Here is a 19,492-nt window from a genome sequence, read left to right on the forward strand (position 1 = left end):
ATATCTCAGAGTTGTCTTAATTTTCATTTCTCTGATCAATAGTGATTTGGAACACTCTTTCATATGAGTGGAAATAGTTTTAATTTCATCATCTGAAAATTGTCTGTTCATATCCTTTGACCACTTATCAATTGGAGAATGGCTTGATTTCTTATAAATTAAAGTCAATTCTCTGTATATTTTGGAGATGAGGCCTTTAACAGAACCTTTAACTGTAAAAATGTTTTCCCAATTTGTTACTTCTCTTCTAATCTTGTTTGCATTAGTTTTGTTTGTGCAGAAACTTTTTAATTTGGTGTAATCAAAATTTTCTATTTTGTGATCAATAATGGTCTCTAGTTCTCCTTTGGATACAAATTCCTTCCTCCTCCACAAGTGTGAGAGGTAAACTATTCTATGTTCCTCTAATTTATTTATGATTTTGTTCTTTATGCCTAACTCTTGGACCCATTTTGATCTTATCTTAGTATGTGGTGTTAAATGTGGGTCCGTGCCTAGTTTCTGCCATGCAATTTTCTATTATATTCATCATGTAATGTTTCTCATGGTTTCCTGTATTTTAATGCTCTTTTACACTGTAAACATCTGGAGCTGAGAGATTATTTATCAAAACAGTATATATCACTATTGACTGTTGTATTTATTCTAGGTACTTAAATGCTTGATTGTTGAGTTAAGGGGGACTTGGATGAAATTGGGGAATTAAGGGGTTTGGAAAAGTTTGCAAACAGTTAAATGTGAGTAACTTAGTAAGGAATTAATAAGAAATAAAGGAATTGCCAAGTTTACTGAGTGCATTATTTTGTAATGGGCTTGAACTCACCATTGATTGATTGAACTCACAATTGATAGTAACATTGATTAGCCCTTGAAGGGAATGCTTTCCTTTTTTTTCTCTGCCTTTTAGAAATTTCCTCACTGAAACCCTTCCTGATCTTCCCCAGTTGTCTGTCCCTAAACTATCTTTTATTTGTTCTTTTATGCTCTTTGTATCCTCAAGCAGGCAGCTGAGAAGCAGTTGTGTGATGTTGATAGACTTGGACCTGAAATCAGGAAGATCTGAGGTTAGATCCAGCTACAGACACTTCTAGCTCTCTGTCTTAGAAGTAATTTTATATCTAGAGTCTGCCTCAGTTTTCTCAGCCTTAAATAATGGCCCAACTTCTTAGGATTTTTGTAAGGATCAAGTGAGATAATATTTATAAAGTGCTTCATAGGCATTTAAGAAATTCATGTTTTTTTTTTCTCTTAAAAATTTTCTCTTCAGTTAACAAAATTCTATTTTTCTCCCCTCCTCATTGAGGAAATAAAACAAAACCAAAAAAAAAAAAAAATCCCAAACTCTTGTTACAAATATACATAGTCCAGCAAAAGAATTTTATTTTTTTTGCATTAGTCATGTCCAAAAATTATTTGCCTCAGTCTGTACTCTTAGTTCATCATTTTTTGTTGCTGGTATGGAACATTCTTCAACTTTAGTCTTGTGGAATCATGGTTGGTTGATTGAATTATTATGAAAAGGACCTGAAAATTAAAAATTTTAAAGACTTTGTCACCCCAAAGCTAATGCTGTTCTCGGTGACTTTGAGAGACATAGTATTTAGAACAGAAGAAATATAGTTCTTTTCTACTTTGCCTTAGTCAGCTTTCATTTGGAATATTGTATTCCGTTCTGGTCATACTGTAGGGTAGGGATAGGAACTGCACTTGTGGTTTCATCATTATTGAACTCTTGGATAAGGTAATTCCTTCTACCAATTCAGATTTATATCTTCTCTGCAACTCACAGTGTTGAGAGTTTACCTAGAACACTAACAGATCAGATGAATTGTCCAATGTCACACTTCTGGTATGCAGCAGAGGTAGAACTTTAAGTTTTTAATTTTTTCTGATTTAATATGTCATTGGGGTCATCCCTCAGGTTGGATAGGAAATTTGCTAATAGGAACATGTTTAGAAGGAGCAGACTGGAGAATGTACCATATGAGGATCATTTGAAGGAACTGGCCAATTTAACCTGAAGGAAAGAAGAAGGGGAATAAGTATTTGAAGGCACCTCATGTGAAAAAGTGATGGGGCTTGATATTTTTGTCTTCAAAGGGCAGAGATAAGAGCAATAGTTGAATATGTAAGGAAGCAGATTTAGGTTTAATAAAATGAAAAACTTTCAAATTCGTACCAAAACCGGAATAGGCTGCTTTAGGAGGCAGTGGATTTGCCTTCACAGGCGATCTTTAAGGATAAACCATGGAACCTTGATTATGAGTTGTATTTGATGACAATTATACTACCATCACCAATACCCCTCTCACTACAATTATGGCTCATTAAAGTGTGCAGAACACTTTTATGTACATTATCTCATTTGGTCCCCACAACAAGCCTTATTACAAATAGGTCTTATCCTAGTTTTACAGATGAGGAAAGTGAGGTTACGGTTAAGTAACACATCCATGATTGTAGTAACATGAAAGTAACATCCATGATGTCAGAGATCTTAATATAAATACAAGTCCAATACTCTTTCTGCTATACCACACTGCATCTAAGATTCTTTCTAATTCTTAAATTTTATGATTATGTATTAAAAGTTAGAAACTCCTCTTGTATGATTTTAGTATATACAGTTTTTCAAGATAAGTTGAAAGCAAGAGGATTGGGGGTTGTAGTTGGCCAGAAGATAATGTTAATTATATCTTTTTCCCCTCAAGTATTCTGATTCATGGACACGTTACCATGTCTAGTTCTAGAATTGTTTGTTAGATGGTTTGGTTATATGATTTGAGTGCTTAAAAATCCTTGAAATATCTAGTTTTGGTTTTTGTTGTTGTTTTTTTTCCTGAGGCAATTGCCTCAGGGTCACACAACTAGAAAGTATTAATTGTCTGAGGCCAGATTTTTTCTTAGGTACTTCTGATTTCAGGATTGGTGCTCTATCATTGCACCATTTTTATACTTTAAGATAGGATTGTGTCAGAACCATCTTGGTAATGACCAATAGACAAAGAAAATAATCTACCTTACTGAGTAGTGAGATCTCTTATGTGATTGACCACATTTAGAGAATTCTGTAGCAGAAAGGGACAAATACTGTCAATGCATCATGTTATCAAACTTAAGTAGAAATAGGACCACTAAAATTGTGTAAACCATTTATTAACATTGTGTTCTATTATTTTTTATTTATTTTGTTAAATATTTTTCCCAGTTAAATTTATTCTGACTATACTCATGATTGCCTGCAGGCAGTATTTTTTTTTTTTTTTTTTTTTTTACACTTTGATCCAAATTTCCTACTTATTGCTTGCAACTATCCAAGGGACTCTTTGTGCTTAGTCCCAGAGGTCTGAAGGTGACAGTCCTCAGCTTTGAGAGATTTTCAGAAATTTCTAAACAGAGCTCTCTGTCAAATGCATAGTGATCCTTGGGACCATGTATCAATCTGGCCTTGGATCCATTCTATAGAATAGATATAGATCCTAATCTAATCTTGCCCTGGGAATTCAGGATGCCACGTGACCTCTTTAGAGTCACAAATTGCATGCCAGCATTTGGGGACCCCACAGTCCATCATTGCCAGTTGGCATTTGTATTAGACCAGAGGTCATATTTTTCTTTTTAGTGCCAAATACTACTGCTAAAAATGGGAGGATAATTAAACACCCTTTGGGGTGTGACATTTTGGTATGTCAGTCATTGTCAGCTTTTCCTATATTTATCCTAAATATCTTTTTCTTTAGCTCAAACTCATCTTCTCACATTATCTTCAGTGAGATGGAGAATATTGATTCATAACCCTGTGTTGGGGTGTATTGAGGGCCACTGATCCACAAAGAAAAAAAATCAATTGACGACCATATGCAAGTAAAAAGCAACATAATTTAGGTTTTTTTGTCTTAAAAGTATAAAATGTTCAGCTCACTTGCTTTTCAAGTTAAAGGTAAGAAACACAAAACATTAATACAACAAATAAAAATAAAATAAACTGTAAAGATAAAGGGACAAAGACGGATAGGGGAATGAAAAAAAAAAAACAGTTAGAAAAGAAAGGAGTGGGCTTTGAAGGTCCAGGAGGTAAATATTTCTCTGGTAAATTACTTTTCCCATGGGTTGTAGATTCTTTGCTCAGTTGGGTTGGGGAGGAGAGTATGACAGTACATGAGATTAAGGAGAGTGCCAACTTGATCTAGCATTGAATTGAAGATTTCCCCACTTTTACAAATAGCTTTTAATCTACTTGTACATTTTAAAACCATTTTCAGCCCTCTTTTCTTTGAACAAAATAATTCCACTTACTATAACCCTTCCATATGCAGCCCAGAACTGAATATGGTGTTCAACAAAGTGTTTGAATCTAAAAAAGAAAAACAGAAACAAGGTATGAAAAACTGTACTTAGAAAACCTAGTTCATTAAATTACAGAAGGATTTGCTGTAGGATTTTTCTAATAGCAAACTGTCCAACACTTGTATGTGTTCAGAGTTGTAAAAATTCACAATTTTCAGAAACTTTTCAGATGCTTAAAAATCAGTATTCATATCTGTGGTAGGCTTCTTAAAACAACCAAATCAAATCTACAAGTTTTCTTAGCTTCTTATCTTTAGATTTTCTATACATTTAACATAAAGCCATTCATTGATATCTTGTTTTTCTTTCCCTCTTAGAGAAATCATCCTGTTTTGACCTATGTTTCATTCAAAATACTTAAATTTAAATTCAAAACCAACCCAAATCAGACTCCCTTTCAATCTCATTAGCATATATATATATATATATATATATATATATATATATATATATATATATATATATATATATATATATATATATATACATATATATTTTTTTGTTGTTGTTGTTACAGCTCCATATCATTGATGAAAATGATGAATTAGCTCTTATCCTGGAGTGAACTTTATGGTTTAATATGTCATCTACCCTGACATAAATAAGTTGATCACTAATTTTGGGGGAAATATATATTTTAGATACTAGATTGAAATAGGACTTTTATTGATCATTAGGTTTTTTTAGATTAGGTAATGTATAATTTTTCAAGCTATAGTACAAAATAATAGTAGGTCATACAAAAGATGACACATTCAGAAATGATTAAGTTTAAAATACTGGGAATTTTGGTAATAAATATACAGTGTGGTATATTTAGTATTCCCACTTACCAATTTTTCTTGAAAATCTTGAAACTGCATATACCTTCCTTTTCTCTCTCCTCCCCTTTTTCTTCCCTTATCCTCATTACTTTTGTCTTTCTTATATTGTCCAGTTCAGATTTTAGAACAAAGTCCAAGACTTAACTGTTTTATGGAATGCCAGACATCGTCTTTTTTGTTAAGTAAAACTTATAATCTTTACCTTTTAGTGAAATGTGAGTGATGTTAAGAGAGTGATGTGGTTAGTCTCAAATACTGTAATATACATTTAAAGGAACATGAGTGAATACTCTTTACTGAAGAGATGAAAATAAGATAACAGTCTGTCTTATCACAGTTTGAGAAATGTTCTCAATTATTGGAAGTAAAAATGCAATTCTCTGAATTTACATTTTAGCAAAAAAATTGGGGCAAAAATAGATGTGGAGTTTTTGATAGATTCTTTTAAGTAACAATTTAAATTTTTAAATCCTCATGTGTCCATATTGATTTTGGAACCCTTTGTAAATAGCCTTATTTTCCAGAGTATTTAATGTGCTTCCTAACTGTGTAACAAACAAACATTACTAGCTGTTTCAGGACATGTACAAGATAATTAATCCAGATGGAACTGAAATTCTCTACTTCAGATAAACATGGAAAATTTCAAAATGTAAAGATGTTCACTTGTTCAAATAGACTATGGTAGTAGTGTTTCCTATTGTCAGTCTCCTCTCCTCAATCCTCCATTTAATCCTTAAATTCTATCTGATAGGGTCAGCTAGGTGGTGCAGTGGATAGAACACCAGCCCTGAAGTCAGGAGGACCTGAGTTCAAATCTAGACTCAGACACTAGCTGTGTGACCCTGGGCAAGTCACTTAACCTCAGTTGCCTCAGGGGGAAAAAATTCTTCTCAAGCCCCTTTTCCCCAACAAATAGATAACTTAATCTGAAGAACTTCAGAGAAGAATTAAGAGGTACAATATTGATATATGACTAGAATTGTAATTTATTGATGTAACTGGAAAGTAAAGGAAACACCAACAAAACATTTTTTTCCATAATGATAGATTTCAAAATCTTGCTTTTTTTATCTTAATATTTCCTTTGGCATAACTATTCATATTCTAAAGTAATGTTTCTGTATGAGAAGTAGTACATGTTTCTACTAATTTTGTCCATTTCAGTAAAAATTAAAGTAATTTGAATTGTACTCATTTTAAATTTATGATGATTTAACGTGTATGTGAGATTAGACAAATACTTGTCTGGAAACCAGACCATTGACAGAATAAAACGAATACAAATAGAAAATAAGTGAGGAATATTTTCTAAATGCTACAATAAATAGAAAACATTTTTTTTATGAAATTTAGAACTTTTTAAGTTATCTAGTCAGTAAACATTTATTAACCACTTTCTACATGCCAGGAACTGTACTAAGTGCTGAAGATCCTGAGTAAGCAAATTAATTATGTAAAGCTTATTGAAAATAGCATATAGCCTGGGGCTTTAAGTTAAATACTCTTAAAGATGCTTGATTTTTCAGTTACATTTAAGCTATGTGCTTGTTACAATTACTGTTGTGCCTAAAGAATGGGGAGGTGGGGGTGGAGAAAGGTGCCAGGAAGTAGGAAGAGTATGGAATGTATCTGTTAATCTACTTTAAAATGAAACTATCTTAGAAAAAATAACTCAAATTTGGAGTATTTTACTAATTTAGACTCCCTTTCCCCCATTATCACATTAGTAAGAATTAGAAATCAATCAAGAAGACATTAAGTGCTTACTATTTGCCAAGCATTCTATTAAAAGAATCTTTATATAATAAGCTTATGATTTGAATAACATGACATGTAGTTGAACAAATAGTTTCTTATGTTTATTGTGAAAAAAAATCAGTTATCAATATATGATCCTTTCATAAATGTGATGAGAAAAATGAGTTATCATACTGCAACATTAATACCTTCCTTGCCTTTTGAAATTTTTTCTAAAATAGATTCTTTAGATTCCTGTTGCACTGTTTGATTTCATAAATGTCTTAATACTTATATTGTATGATTTAAATTACTGGCTGGTCAGAATTTGTGGTATCTTGTAATATGGTTTGGTCATTAAATTGAGCATATACCTGTTCCTGCTAGAAATCCGTCAGCGGACTACAGCTCAGAGAAACCTTTCTCCATCAACACCAGCAAGTCCAAACCAAGGATCACCTCTACAAGTTCCAGGATCTCCTGGTCCACAAAAGGATACTTCAGCTCCTGGTGGACCACCGGAAAGAGCTGTTGCTCCAGCCTTGCAGTCAAATGTGCTACCAAGGCGCCTTGGATCCCCTGCTACTTCAATGCCTGGAATGGGTAAACAGAGCACTTAATGTTATTTACAGTTTATATTGTTTTCTCTGGTTACCAATAAAACAGGCCATTTTCAGACAGTATGGAAATGGCATTTCATTTGGAAATAGCTGAGCAGTTATCTGATTAAGCGGGAGTTCCATATTCAATTAGCCATAACTCTTTACAGCTGGCACCTTGTGATACTGAAACCTATTGCCTGAGCTCATTTAACTGTTATGGCTTCTTTGTTTAAATGGCAATAAAACTTTGCAGTATTCTGTAGTCACCAGTATAGTGTACCTTTTTATGTTCCAAATTTAGGAAAGCTCCAGATTTATATAAATCAGACCTACAAGCAACACTTTCAGAATAAATTAACTTTTTTCCCCCTATAGCCTGAACATATTTTTAAACATGAATTTTGACAATTTACTTAAGATTTAATTTCAGGAAGTATGCTCTTATATTTTGTGCACAGTACTCTGCCCTCTTTTTAAAATTAGAATTAGAAGTAGTATTGGTAATATGAGAAGTTATTTTTCAGGATAGTGAAATCTTTTTTTTTTTTTTTCCTATCAATTAGTTGTGTTTAACTCTTTGTGACCCCATGTGAGGTTTTCTTGGCAAAGTTACTGGAGTTTTTTGTTTTTGTTTTTTTGCCATTTCCTTCTTTAGCTCATTTTATAGATGAGGAAACTGAGGGAAACAGTATTAAGTGACTTGCCCAGGATCACACAGGTAAATTTGAACTCAGATCTTCCTTATTCCAGGTCTGGCACTATCTACTGTGCTATTTGCCTGGCACTATCTACTGTGCTATTTGCCTGCTCAGTGGAGAGACTAAGTTTTTTGTTGCTGTTGTTTTCAGTAATAAATTCTGTCAATTAATGCTTTTTTTTTACAATTAGTGAATTCATTTGTATGGTTTTTTTCTTTTTATTAAGTTTGATGGCACATAGGGGTTAATTCTATTAGAGACTCCAAACTCCAAAATATGTTGTATTTGAAATATGCTGTTGAATAATGAATAGAATGTGGAAATCCATTGGTTTATATTAGATTTTAATATTGATTATAGAATTTGACAAAATTTCATTTTAGAAATGTTTATTCTGACCAAATTCTTCTTTGATTATTCAAAGTTCTTCAAAGCCAATTACTATTTAGTTGCTTTTCAGTTTTTCCAAAGCCAAATAATAGTTTTAACTAAATAGTCATATGATGAATAATAGCTGATTAGTGTCTTCACTTACGGCTTTTGTGGCAATAATGTTTCCTTTCTTATCTCTAAAAAAGTAGATTCTTATTTTGAAAAATTGAAAAAATATTGATTAAAGGATAAGTTTGGAAAGTCACCCAACTATGGTTTTTGTATGAACTATATTTTTAAAGGTAATTTTCTAAAACATGTTTATACTTGGCATATTGGAAACTAATGAGTTATGAGAAATACATTTTAAGCCTGAAGAAAAAGTTCAATGAAAAAAATTTTTAGTATGTCAGATTACTTGCTTTAGACCATCATAAAATAAAATGTTAGTGTTAAGTTGTTTTGTGAGAGGATTTCTGCTTCATCATGTAGTATACATATACATAGACATATAGGTTCTTTGCCAAAATAATATCAGAATTTTATTTCTAAACTTTGAAGTCATCATGATAAAACAATTTACATCCTGGATTCAGGTACATGAATGAGAGACTAATTTTAAGGTGGAAAAAATTGAATAAGTTAAATGTTTATATGATACTTTTTATATTTTAGGAATTATGTAAAATAATTACATTATTTTAGGAATCATGAATTGAGTTTCATGTATATATATAAATATATCATCAGAGTTGTCAAAAGATGTTTTTGTAAAAGAGGCTATTTTTGTTTCTAAATTTATGCAGTTTTAAAATCTATGAATCTTTACAGGTGACTTAATGATTTCTAATAAAGTAGAAAAGATTAATAATTTTTTTTTCATTACATGTGTTTGGTAGAAGAGAATTAATTTAACATGTATTACCACAGAGCTCCCATATGTTTGAAAATTAATAACCAGCAGGTAGTTGAGAGTTTGCCAAGCTTTGCAAAAATGACCAGTCTTCCTACAATGATTGCTTTTGATGTTTATATTAATCACTGTTGTTCATAACAGCGTGAGTATGAAGATGCCTGGTTTGAGAGTTTATTAGTATGCAAGTAATTGAAGAAAATCTCATGAAACATATTGTTGTGTCTTGATTTCTTTGTGGGATCTTTAACTGTTTGCACATAAAAATAACATATTCAAAAGTATTTCAGTAATCTTAAGTTTTTTCTTCAACAGCTTATTTGGTGTGTTTCCTGTTTCAACTCAGATTTCAACTTAGAAATCTTTCACCAATAGTCTCAACAATCCTCTCTTAGATGAGGAGTAATGATACACTATTTTTTTTTTTTAGGTTTATTAATAATGTTTGAAGTACTTTACTGACCTCAGCAAAAGAGTATACTTTTTTGATAGTTACTTGGTTTATGATATTATAACTATTCTAGAATCTAAACTTCATGCAAGAGTCTTTTTCTTGACAATGATAATACTTATGTTTCTCTTATTTTTAGAATTAGTCCCATTTTGTTCTTCTTCAGATATAATATTGCTACTTTAGTTTAGCTAAACTAAAGTTAATTTTAGTTAATTAACTAAGTTAACCTTAAGTTTAACTGATAAACTCTCAAGGACTGTGTCTGATTAATTAGTTTATGTGGGACCTAAGATAATATCATTTCATCAGTAGTCATTTGTAATGGTATTGTATTTTTGTTTTATTTGTAGTAAATTTTGGTATCATAGTAGTTTTAATGAAATCATTATGGTGGAATTTTTAAGAATTGATTTTCATCTTTATATTTTTAAAAAATTTTCGTAACCAAAAGCCCATTTAGAAAAATTGCTACTGGCATTTAATTTTTGGTACATTTTTGTTTTAAACAGTTGAAACAAGCATTGTAACTTAACTGCTGTACTTGGTTTGATAATTTTACTTTATTTTTTGGTAGGTCTTCATCCTCCTGGTCCACCTTTAGCAAGGCCTATTCTCCCTCGAGAAAGAGGTGCTCTGGATAGAGTTGTTGAGTATCTAGTTGGTGATGGCCCACAGAACAGGTAATATTTACTAGGACTACAAATGAATGAGGATTTTAAAGATCATGGTCAGCTTTGTTTTTGTTGGTGCCAGTTCTAGAATTCTGTCATTCCTATTTGGTGACTTTAGTACTAGTGTATCTTGTTCAGTATTTTACACTCCTGTGGAAAGAACATAGGTCCAATTGTTTTTCCCTTTGAAATTGAATAATAATATATTTTAAACATATTTTGTGAAAAAAATCAACCTTAATTGAAGATTATGTGGATTGCTTTCAATTTGATTTTATGGTAAATTAGACAAATGGAATAACTTTTATTAAAACATTTAAAAATAGGAAAGCCCAATAGCAGTCTTTTATATATTATGTTGAAGAAAAAACTTATATAATTGATGGCATTCCACAAAACTCAAACCTGGTTTTGATACTAATTGATATTTTTGGCAGTCATTGGGGAAACAACATATATGTTTTAAAAATTTAGGTGGCCCACACATTTGAATTATAGAATCAGAATTTAAACTGAATATAATGTTTGATAAGTCATAATTATATTGTAGTGTATGAATCCTTTCTTAAATATTAAATAGCTTTGTGACTATATGAGTCAGTAAAATTCTTCTGTTTCCTCCTCTGTAAAATAGGCATAGGAATAGTGCCTACTTCTAAGTAATGTAGTGAAACTCAAATAAAATAAGGCACGCAAAGCATTGTACAAATATAAAGCTCTCTAAAAATGCTGGTTGCTATTGTGAATTTGGGTAGGTCAAATCCATGGAATTGTATTCAGAGAAGAAAAAGAAATTATCTTTATAGTGCTCTTATCTTATATTTATATAAATGGTTTACAAATTGGGTTATTTACCCAGTAAACTTATGAGATGGATCATATAGGTTTTACTTCTCTCTTGTAGATGAGGAAACAGAGGTTTAGAACAGCAAAAGTGACTTGATCCCATCATGCAGCTTATCATAGGAATACAAGTTTGAGTAGATTGAACTTTGTGTACTTAGGGCAGGGCTGGCTAACTTTCTACATGAAGGTCATATGGTAGGAGACTAGTCTAGGAAAGAACCACTCACTCCCTCCCCTCTGCTCCCCAGTCACTTGGTGCAATCTCATCTTTATACAGATGCCCTAGACGTAAAAAAGATGTCTGGGTGCCAAGACTAGAACCTGACCCCTTGTAACTTAATTACTAAGTTCATATCTCCTTCTCCTTGTTGCTTCTCCATGTGCAGTTGTATTGATAGACATAAGGAAAGACTGGGAATGTTTGGCATTAATTAAATTCTCATGAGGTAATTTTAATTTTGAGCTTCAGTTGCTTTTAGAGACATGGAGCACTTTGAGATGGTTCAGAAAAAAGACAAAAATGTTAAATGTCTGGAAGTAGGAATCATAATAAAGCTTAAAAATTACCATCTCAAAGGAGAGAGTGAAGGTGCATATCCAAATATTATTTTACACTTGGGTAGTGCTTTGAGGTTTTCAAAGAACTTTACCTGAAATAACTTTGTGAGGCAGGTACAATGTTACCGTGACTTTACAGAAGTCTTGAGACACAGGAGTTTTAAGGATGTGACCATGGTCACACAATTTGGTTCTGATTCCAAGCTGAGAATTTTCCCCATTCACATTGACTTCTAGAAATAGTATGTGAAGGATCTGAACATCTAAACTAATGGACCACAAACACATTAAGAATTTTCAGTGATGACTGATATCCATGTTCCTGGCATGCTGAGAATGGAACATGAGTAATTACAAAGATCATGAATACATTTAAATGAATTTGAAAGAAAATAAAGTCAGAGGTGGTGCTTTCTCAATATTTTAACTTTTCTAAAATGAGTTACATGTTGATTTGTCTGGAATAATTAAGGCAGTATGGTTTAGTGGAAAGAGCCAACATGGTATAATTGGTGGGAGAAAGAATGGACTGAGAATTAGAAGAGCTGAGTTCAAGTTCTGGATCTGATTTTTTATTCTCTGTCCTCAGGCAAATTATTTAATATGTTTAGGCTTCTCTTTACTTTTGATTTCATGACTCTGCAAAAGTTTTAATCTATGTGTTGGGCTAACCTCTGAAATTCTTTCCAGTTTTTAAGATTCTGTGATTCTGATTCTTTATGAACCAAAGAGGAGTTAATTTTATATATTTTGTCTATAAATGCCTCCTCTCTATTCCCATGTGACTGGATTTTCCCCATTTTTTACCTCTTAATAACCTTCAGCTAATTTAAAAAATCTTATTAAATATATTCCTAGGGTGTTAACTTTGAAATTTCAAATAAAGATCAAGAAAAGAGACCATGTAGTGTAAAGGATATGGTAGTAGACTTGTAGTCAGAACCTAACTGAGTTCAAATCCTGTGTCTGAGAGTTATTATTAACTATGACCATATAGAAACCAAAGATTCCATGACTTTCCTATAATCACAGCGCTAATCTGCAAAATGGGGCCAATATTTGTGCCACCTACCTTATTCGGGCTGTTGTGGGCCTCCAGTGAAGTAATATATCAATTTGCAAATCTGCTTTACAAACTTTAAAAGTTAGCTGGTTACTAAATGTTTCTTTTTTTGCTACCAATTGTCTTAAAAAAAGAGTGACATTTCGTCTTTTGTGGAATGTTTATGAAGATTATGTTAGATTTCTTGTTATTAGACATTTAACCATATTAAAATAGAGATTTGTTATGATGCTAGAAATTAGTTAACTTCTAATAGTTTAGATTTATATACATTTATAATTGATAAACTTTTTTTTTCTAATTGGCATAGGTATGCCCTTATATGTCAACAGTGTTTTTCTCATAATGGCATGGCTTTGAAGGAAGAATTTGAATACATTGGTAAGAATTACTTTGGATAGTTAAGAATTAATTGCTTTTTATTTTTAGTACAATTAAATTTTAGTATAATACTACTTCATTATTGTGGCTTATTGTCTCTTTGAATATGTGTGTTAGGCAACTTGACCTTTCTCTATCCTTATTGAAGAAGCTGAGATATTAATGATTTGGACAGGAGTTACTTATTAGAGGAAAAAGTAGAGGAGACAGCTTAGTGAGAAGTACTACTATTGAATAATCCTCTCTTAAGTATGACATATTTTGGAAGAGTGAATTAACTTTTTCCTCAATATACACAAAATAACCACTCATTCATGTCATTAAGATTATGAACTTTTCACAGTGCTCAAATTAATACAATTTACATTTATTTATTATACTATTAACAAATGTTTTATTATTATTTTTTGGCATTATAAATTAATGGTCTTGCTTAGATTTAAATGTTTTGGTTAAAATTTTTATCTTGATCAAAATATTATATATTAGCCTTAGAAAGAATAAATAATTTGGAAGTTGTTCTTTGTATATTTGCAAATTCATTCTTGTGAATTATACATTTTTTAAACCACAAACCCAAGAAAATTAATTTTCTAATTCTTTGTAGCATTTCGGTGTGCATATTGTTTCTTCCTGAATCCTGCAAGAAAAACTAGACCTCAGGCTCCAAGACTTCCAGAGTTTAGTTTTGAGAAGAGGCAGCTTATAGAAGGGCAGAGTTCTATTCCTCCTCTGCAACTAGGAAGTACAATTTCGTCAGAGAATCAATTTACTGAAGGTATGAGCTTGTTTCCTATTGAGTTCTAGTATATTAATGAAGGTACATTTTTAACTTTTTTTGGTAACTTTAAGAATGGGACAGTTTGTCATATTTTGCATGCAGTTGTTTGATCCTCTTCTCAATGGTATGCTTTTTTTTTTTTTTTTAATGATGTTATGATAGCACTATTTATATAGTGACCTATTTTAGTAGATTATTGGGATGAAATGTTTCCTAAGAGCTTTTTTCTTTAAGATGTCAAACAACTGGCTGGGGCAGAATGCAAAATTGATAGAAAAATACTTGCAGGATAGATGGGTAGTTTTCTTTAAAATCTTTAAGACTATACTATGAAATGTGCTGGAGGAAAAATCAGAAAGCAAGGAAATTTTGAAATTGAAAAGTGTGCCTGCTTCAGACCCTGGATGAAGAAAGCTTGTTTGGTGCTGCTATGAAATGAGTGGAATTTCCCGAGGCCTCTAGGAGTTACATTATTATTGGTGAGATGCATGCCTTTGATGTGAAATCAACCTCCATTTTGAAGAAACAGGGTTTTCTAGACTACATCAGGTTTAAGTCTATCTGGCATTTTGAGACATGACAGAATTTGGAAAAGGTGAGAATAAAAATTTCACCTAAGATCTGACATCTATTTCTTGTTATTGATATTTAGGTCAAAAATGCCTCTTTTGCCAAGCTCTTGTAAGTTGTAAAACTGCTCTGTAATGTTATAATTAAAAAAAAAAAAAAAAAGTTTCTGTGTAAATCGTCGTAGGACAGTGCTGGATGTTAGCTTCTTGTGAGTCTTTTGCAGTATTAGGGTACATTCTTCTAATTCCTCAAGATTTCTCCTTTTTTTAAAACCAAATTTTGGTGTTTTCTAGAATTCTAATGTTTGGTTATTTTAAAAAATTCTGTTTACTAAGAAAAATGATCAGGTTATGAATTGCTTGGTGGAAGAATTTCGTTAGCAAATTTGAACATCTTTTGATGTTCTTGGAACAGTTAACTGAAATTCTGAAGTGTGAGCTTGCCTTTTTATTTACTAACAACTCCATGTGAATTTATATGCAAACGACGATAATGGTATGTGGAGGTGTGTGCATACATACATACATACTTCAAAAGATGAACAATAATTTCCTCTTCTGTGACTCTGCAACATCAACAGTAAAGAAGATCAAATTGTTTTTCTTTTGCTTGAATCATGCTGTATGCTGCATGTCATCTGTGCCTTGCTGAAGTGGCTTCTTGGGACATTACTGAACACAAAAGAATCTTCATACAGAAGATGGAGAGAGGGAAAATTGAAGTCCAATCACTGAATCAACAAAATCTGAAGTTAGATACTTAAGCAAGTAGAGTTGCAACAAAAATTTGATAGCATGTCTCATGCTTTTATATCCTCTGCTAAGGAGGAGGCAATTAGTTAGCAAACAACACCCAGCTATACTTTTCCTTCTCATCTAATATAGGAGCAGCAGTGCCCCAGAAGTCTTATTGTCTGTCTGAAATCTCCGGAACGAAGTCTAACTGGCTCAAACTCAGCCCCATTAAGGTAATGTTAATAGGTGGAGGCAAGGCTTCGAGACAGTTACATGGCGTTAAAAATCTTTGATTAAGAGGTAGCATGGTGTAGTGGATAGGGTACTAAACTTGGTATTAGGATGTTCTGGGTTTAAATCTTGCCTCAGACTCTAGCTGCATAACTCTGGGGGAGTCACTTAACATTTCTGGACTTCATTCAGTTTCTTCATCTATAAAATGAGAGACTCAGATCTGTTTCTAAGGTTCCTTCTAATTCCAAGTTTGTGAACCAACAGTAAAATAGTATAGGAGGCTTCTTCCTACTTTGTCTTGGATATATCTATCATCTCTGTTCATGAGCACCTTTTCACTTTGACTTTTACAGAAGACCAAATATTTTGTTCAGACTCGTATCTGGCAATGTTGATACAGTCATCACTTCTTGATAGGATTTCTGCAGAAAAAGCTTGGGAGTGCTAAAATACATGATTGGTTCTTTTCACCAACAAGAGCACACCAAGTGGTTAGGAATGATTTTCAAGAATAGTCACATTATTTTAACCATTTGCTCTTTATATTGTTGACTAATCTAGCTGAGGTTTTAGAAATTTTATCTCTAACATCTTGAATAAGAGAAAGAAAAAAAAAAACTTGGTCTAGAGAAAACAACTCTTGTATTAGATGTTGCATTTAGCTTACTTGAAGGCACTAGATATTAAAAAGATTGATGCCATAGAAGTAAAAGGTAACTTTCTTCTAACTCTCTTCCAGTTGGTGCATAAAGAACTAGAAAAAGCCATGGCTCAGGATTTTGAAATTCTTGATCTTTAGAGTTTTGTCTAAGTTCTGATGTTAGCACATGTTGCATATAGGATGGCTCTTTTTTTCTTTTTAGCTTATCCTGATATCAGCCTTTAGAATCTTGACAACCTTTAGATTCTTCAAAAGTTATGCCTAAAAAAAGGTTTCAGAAGATAGATCTTTCATTTTTATTTATATGAATTCTTATATATTTTGGTGGAAAAAATGAATAAACCACCTTTTTAGTCTAAACAAATCATATCAGTGGTAATAAGTGGGGTAAAGCCATGCAAAATATATAGATGGCATTGTCTTTTGTATCTCAGAGCATTACTGTACATATATTTTGTATTAGAACATATTCTTGAAGGGGCTTAAAAAGTTTAATTTCTCCTTTTTTAGGTGGCTTAGATGGCAAGCCATCTTGGTTTGGTAGAATTTCTTTATACATTTCTACCAAGTCATCTTCTTTTTATAACATATATATGTTTTATAACATAGTAGCCTAGAGTTGCTTCTTTCCAGAGATTATAATGTCCTAAATACCTCATACAAAATGGTCTTCTTCCTTTTTTCCTCTCCCTTTGTGTTGCTATCATTATTTTCTGCTCAGAGCAAGTACTATTTATTACATTGTTAATGTATCTCTCTGAAGTATTGTGCAATGCTTTGATTCAGGTTGTTATTGAAACAAAACAAAACTACCAAAATGAATTATTAGCGTTTGCTTAATTGTTTAATTTGTTCATTTTCAGTGTATTTAATCATAGAGCATACAAAAAATGGTTGTCTTTTTCATTTTTGTATAAGAATCATAAAGTTAATCATAGTTAAATTTGTAAAATAATGGAGTTTATCTTGGTATTTCATGAAGTTGTGTTTCTTGAATTTAACAAAAAACTTTATTTTTATGTTGAGATGAATTTTGTAAATTCTGGAAAACAGAATTTGGATATAAACATTAAGAATATAATATAAATCTGCTTTTGAAAAGTTTTTACAATTTTATATGTTTTAAGTATACTTAAGTTTCTGCAATTTACATAAAATTTTAAAAGTTTAATCTTCATACTGTTTTGTATGTTTATTATAGATCACTTTAACTGAAATTAATACCCAGCATAACTTTTTACTTCCTTCTTCTAAAATTCCATATAATAAAATTGAATTAGTATAAAAAGTTTTCTTATAGATTTTATTTCTGTGAAGAAGTTATTTCATCTTTAAACTATTTGAAAAAGAGTTGCCAAATGATGAAACACTACTTTGTGTAGTGATTTCTTTCTTTCTTTTTATTTGCTTAAATTAAATTGTTTTCAGTAGGATTGAGTTGAGATGAAATCTGTACTTTTGTTCCTTAAGTCAGTTTAGCTTTTTTCCTTGAGGCAAGAAAATCTTGTAAAACTGTCTTGTTTAAAACTTGGAGTTCAAAGACAAATTGTCAATTTTAGTTCAGCAAAGTTCCTTTGGAGAAGTTTTATAACCTCAGTATACAGTGGGTGTCTGGCAATTTTTTGTTGTTGTTGTTAAATTTTTTAAAAAAGGTTTAGAATTTAGTGGTTATCCTGAATCATACTGAACTTATGTAAATTTCTTCAACATTTAATCAGAATAGCATATGCCCCTTGGTAATGCCCCATTGACACACTCTGGCTGTGTGACTTTAGGCAAGTAAATGAACTTAATATCTGTTCTCCCAAATGACTTTTAAGAAGATAAGTTTCAGAGTAAGTGTGGATTTCCATTAATAGAGGGAGTTTACTCCTTCAAGAGTTTTCTATATCAAAGACATAGACCTTGGCCCTGCCCCCAAATGCCCTTAATAGAGAGCTGTGTTCATATATGTTAAGTAGGAATTTTTAAAAAATATTTAAATGTCTCTTAGAGTTGCTAGTCTTCTGACAACTGATGTAATTCCTTTTTATAAACAAAGAGTTTTACAGCTTTGTAGATTAAAATGGAGGAAAAAATGTTTATTAATAGGTTCTTTGCTAATCTTAGCTATTTTAAAATCCTATATGTAACTTCATTAGTCCTTTGCTCTTTAACATATTTTCTCAAATAGTTGTAAAAGTAATAGCCAACATTTTTATAGTATCTTAAAATTTGCAAGTATATAAATATGTACACACATTATTTAGATAAAACTTTTTAGGTAAATGTTATTATCATCCTCATATTACCTATGAGTATATGAGAGTACAAGAGGTTTTAAGTGAGACTTGTGGCGTCACAGCTGATAAATATCTGAGTTAGGATTCAAACTTAAGTCTTCCTCTCTCTAAAACAAACATCCACTTCATGAAGGGACATTCTAGAAGTAGTAGTAACATAAATTCACATAATTTTTTGTCAATATATTTTTATTTGTATTACTAGATATTTCTCAATTGCATGTAAAACATGTCTTAACATTTCTTTTAAAAAAAGTTGGAGTTCCAAATTTTCTCCCTCTCTGCTGTTCTTCACCTTGAGAAGACTTTTTGATATCAATTATAGATGATAAATCATGCAAAAAAAATTTTTCCAAAACAATAAGAAAACATTGCTTCAGTATGCACTCAAGAGTTCATCTGTCCTTTCTCTGGAAGTGCCTCTCATTTTTCATCATTATTTTGCATCATTGTCTTGATTAGAGTAGTTAAAATATTGCTGTGTACAATGCATACAGTGTTCTCTTTGTAAGTCTTACCAGGTTTTTCTAAAAACCATTCCACTTGGTTTTGCCATTTCTTATAGCACAAAATAGTATTCCATTAAAATGATGTATAACAACTTGTTCACCCATTTTCTAATTGATTTCCAGTTGTTTTTTTTTTTTTTTTGTTTGTTTGTTTGTTTTAGCTTCTGTAAATATTTTTGTATAAATAGATGCTTTTCCCATTTCTTTGATTTTTAAGCCTTGTTGGGTCAAATGATAAGCACAGTTTATAGC

The 19,492-nt window shown here is 31.6% G+C and overlaps 1 protein-coding gene across 4 annotated transcripts in view; it reads left to right on the plus strand.

The window, feature by feature from the left end:
• The window catches only part of LNPK (lunapark, ER junction formation factor), an 80,048-nt gene that overhangs the window by 56,384 nt on the left and 4,172 nt on the right, over positions 1-19,492 (plus strand). For 2 of the 4 annotated variants that reach the window (XM_074303047.1, XM_074303046.1), the window contains exons 9-13: positions 7,299-7,514; positions 10,525-10,630; positions 13,399-13,469; positions 14,077-14,247; positions 15,705-15,787. In XM_074303047.1, coding sequence (XP_074159148.1) covers positions 7,299-7,514; positions 10,525-10,630; positions 13,399-13,469; positions 14,077-14,247; positions 15,705-15,787 — 647 coding nt within the window. The remainder of the gene's footprint in view (positions 1-7,298; positions 7,515-10,524; positions 10,631-13,398; positions 13,470-14,076; positions 14,248-15,704; positions 15,788-19,492) is intronic. The other 2 variants (XM_074303045.1, XM_074303042.1) reach the window with 1 other exon arrangement.

This window comes from Sminthopsis crassicaudata, chromosome 3 (assembly GCF_048593235.1).
Source record: "Sminthopsis crassicaudata isolate SCR6 chromosome 3, ASM4859323v1, whole genome shotgun sequence".
NCBI classification, from domain to species: Eukaryota; Metazoa; Chordata; class Mammalia; order Dasyuromorphia; family Dasyuridae; genus Sminthopsis; species Sminthopsis crassicaudata.